We start from the raw sequence: 1778 nt of genomic DNA, 5'->3' as shown, positions 1-1778 counted from the left end.
TACTGGTTTTTACTGGTTTGTACTGGTTTTTACTGGTTTGTACTGGTTTTTTTTCCAGGAATTTCCATGTCTGGAATGATTGTTGGATGAAACGTCCTGATCTTCCCTCGGGATACGACGGGTGGCAAGTGGTGGATGCAACTCCACAGGAAACCAGTAGCGGTACTGGTTTTTACTGGTTTGCACTGGTTTGGGCTTCATCAGACTGGGATGGACTGGGAGAAACTGGGACAGACTGGGAGAAACTGGGATGGACTGGGAGGGAAACTCAGGGAGCTACTGGAGAAAGTCAACAGGGTGGGAATGGGTCTTACTGGTCCATACTGGTTCTTACTGGTTTCTATTGGTTTCTAGCAGTTTCTGTTGGATTTTACTGGTTTCTACTGGGTTTTACTGGATTTTACTGGGGTTTACTGGGTTTTACTGGTCTATACTGGGAGGAGGACTCTGGGGAATCCACCACAAGGTCCCTACTGGTCCTTACTGGTCTCTACTGGTCCATACTGGAAGACCCTGAGAATCCACCACAAGATCTCAACGACTTCTCCTGGTTCCTACTGGTCCCTACTGGTTCCTACTGGTTTCCACTGATTTCTACTGGTCTATACTGGTCTTTACTGGTCTGTACTGGTCCATCTTGGAAGACTCTGAGAATCCACCACAAGATCTCAATGGCTTCTCCTGGTCCATACTGGTTTTTACTGGTTCCTACTGATTGCTACTGATTTCTCCTGGTTTCTACTGCTTTCTACTGGTCCCTACTGGTCTCTACTGGTCCCTACTGGTCTGTACTGGTCCATACTGGAAGACTCTGAGAATCCACCGCAAGATATCAATGGCTTCTCCTGGTCCATACTGGTTTTTACTGGTTCCTACTGATTGCTACTGATTTCTCCTGGTTTCTACTGCTTTCTACTGGTCCCTACTGGTCTATACTGGTCCCTACTGGTGAGGGGATGGGGGGGACTGGGAGGGACTGGGAGGGATTGGGAGGGACTGGGATGGAACTGGGAGGGACTGGGAGGTGTTTGTTTTTCACTGGTCTTTACTGGTTTTAACTGGGTTTTACTGGTTTTTTTTCTTCCTGCTTATTTTTGCTGCTCCCAACTGGTTTGTACTGGCTTCTCCTGGTCCATACTGGTTTTTACTGGTTCCTACTCTTTCCTACTGGTTTCTACTGCTTTCTACTGGTTCCTACCGGTCCCTACCGGTTCATACTGGTTCATACTGGTCCCTACTGGTTCATACTGGTTCATACTGGTCCCTACTGGTTCATACTGGTTCATACTGGTCCCTACTGGTTCATACTGGTTCATACTGGTCCCTACTGGTTCATACTGGTTCATACTGGTCCCTACTGGTCCCAGGCCTCTTCTGCTGCGGGCCCTGCTCGGTGACGGCCGTAAAAAACGGCGAAGTCTTCCTCAAATACGACACTCCTTTCGTCTTCGCCGAGGTGAGAACGACTCCGATCCTTAGGGAGCTTCTCCCGCTCTAATTAAGGAGCTAATTAGGGGGTTCATTAAGCTAACGAGGGGGGCGTGGCCACAGGTCAACAGCGACAAGGTCTACTGGCAACGCCAAGCCAACGGAGCCTTCGCCGTGGTGCACGTGGAGGAAGGAGCCATCGGCCGGCGAATCAGCACGTTGGGCGCCGCGTCGGGGCAGAGAGTGGACATCACCCACCAGTACAAACACCCCGAGGGTGAGGACACGCCCACTCCCCCCCGCGTCACGCCGTCACCGTCATGGCGGCCGCGGCGGGACGGGGGGGAGGG

At 51.3% G+C, this 1778-nt stretch overlaps 1 protein-coding gene across 1 annotated transcript in view; it reads left to right on the top strand.

Moving 5' to 3' along the window:
* Positions 1-1705, top strand: part of LOC103799539 (protein-glutamine gamma-glutamyltransferase K-like) — a gene marked incomplete at both ends in the record, with an annotated part of 2572 nt that extends 867 nt beyond the window's left edge. Inside the window, 3 exons of the mRNA XM_009071867.1 lie at positions 59-162; positions 1368-1456; positions 1552-1705. Coding sequence (XP_009070115.1) covers positions 59-162; positions 1368-1456; positions 1552-1705 — 347 coding nt within the window. The remainder of the gene's footprint in view (positions 1-58; positions 163-1367; positions 1457-1551) is intronic.
* Between the last annotated feature and the right edge of the window lie 73 nt (positions 1706-1778).

The sequence above is a fragment of the Acanthisitta chloris genome, unplaced genomic scaffold, assembly GCF_000695815.1.
Source record: "Acanthisitta chloris isolate BGI_N310 unplaced genomic scaffold, ASM69581v1 scaffold25293, whole genome shotgun sequence".
NCBI lineage: Eukaryota > Metazoa > Chordata > Aves > Passeriformes > Acanthisittidae > Acanthisitta > Acanthisitta chloris.
The sequence above is the reverse complement of the archived record's forward strand: the minus strand, read 5'-3'. Positions and strand labels throughout refer to the sequence as shown.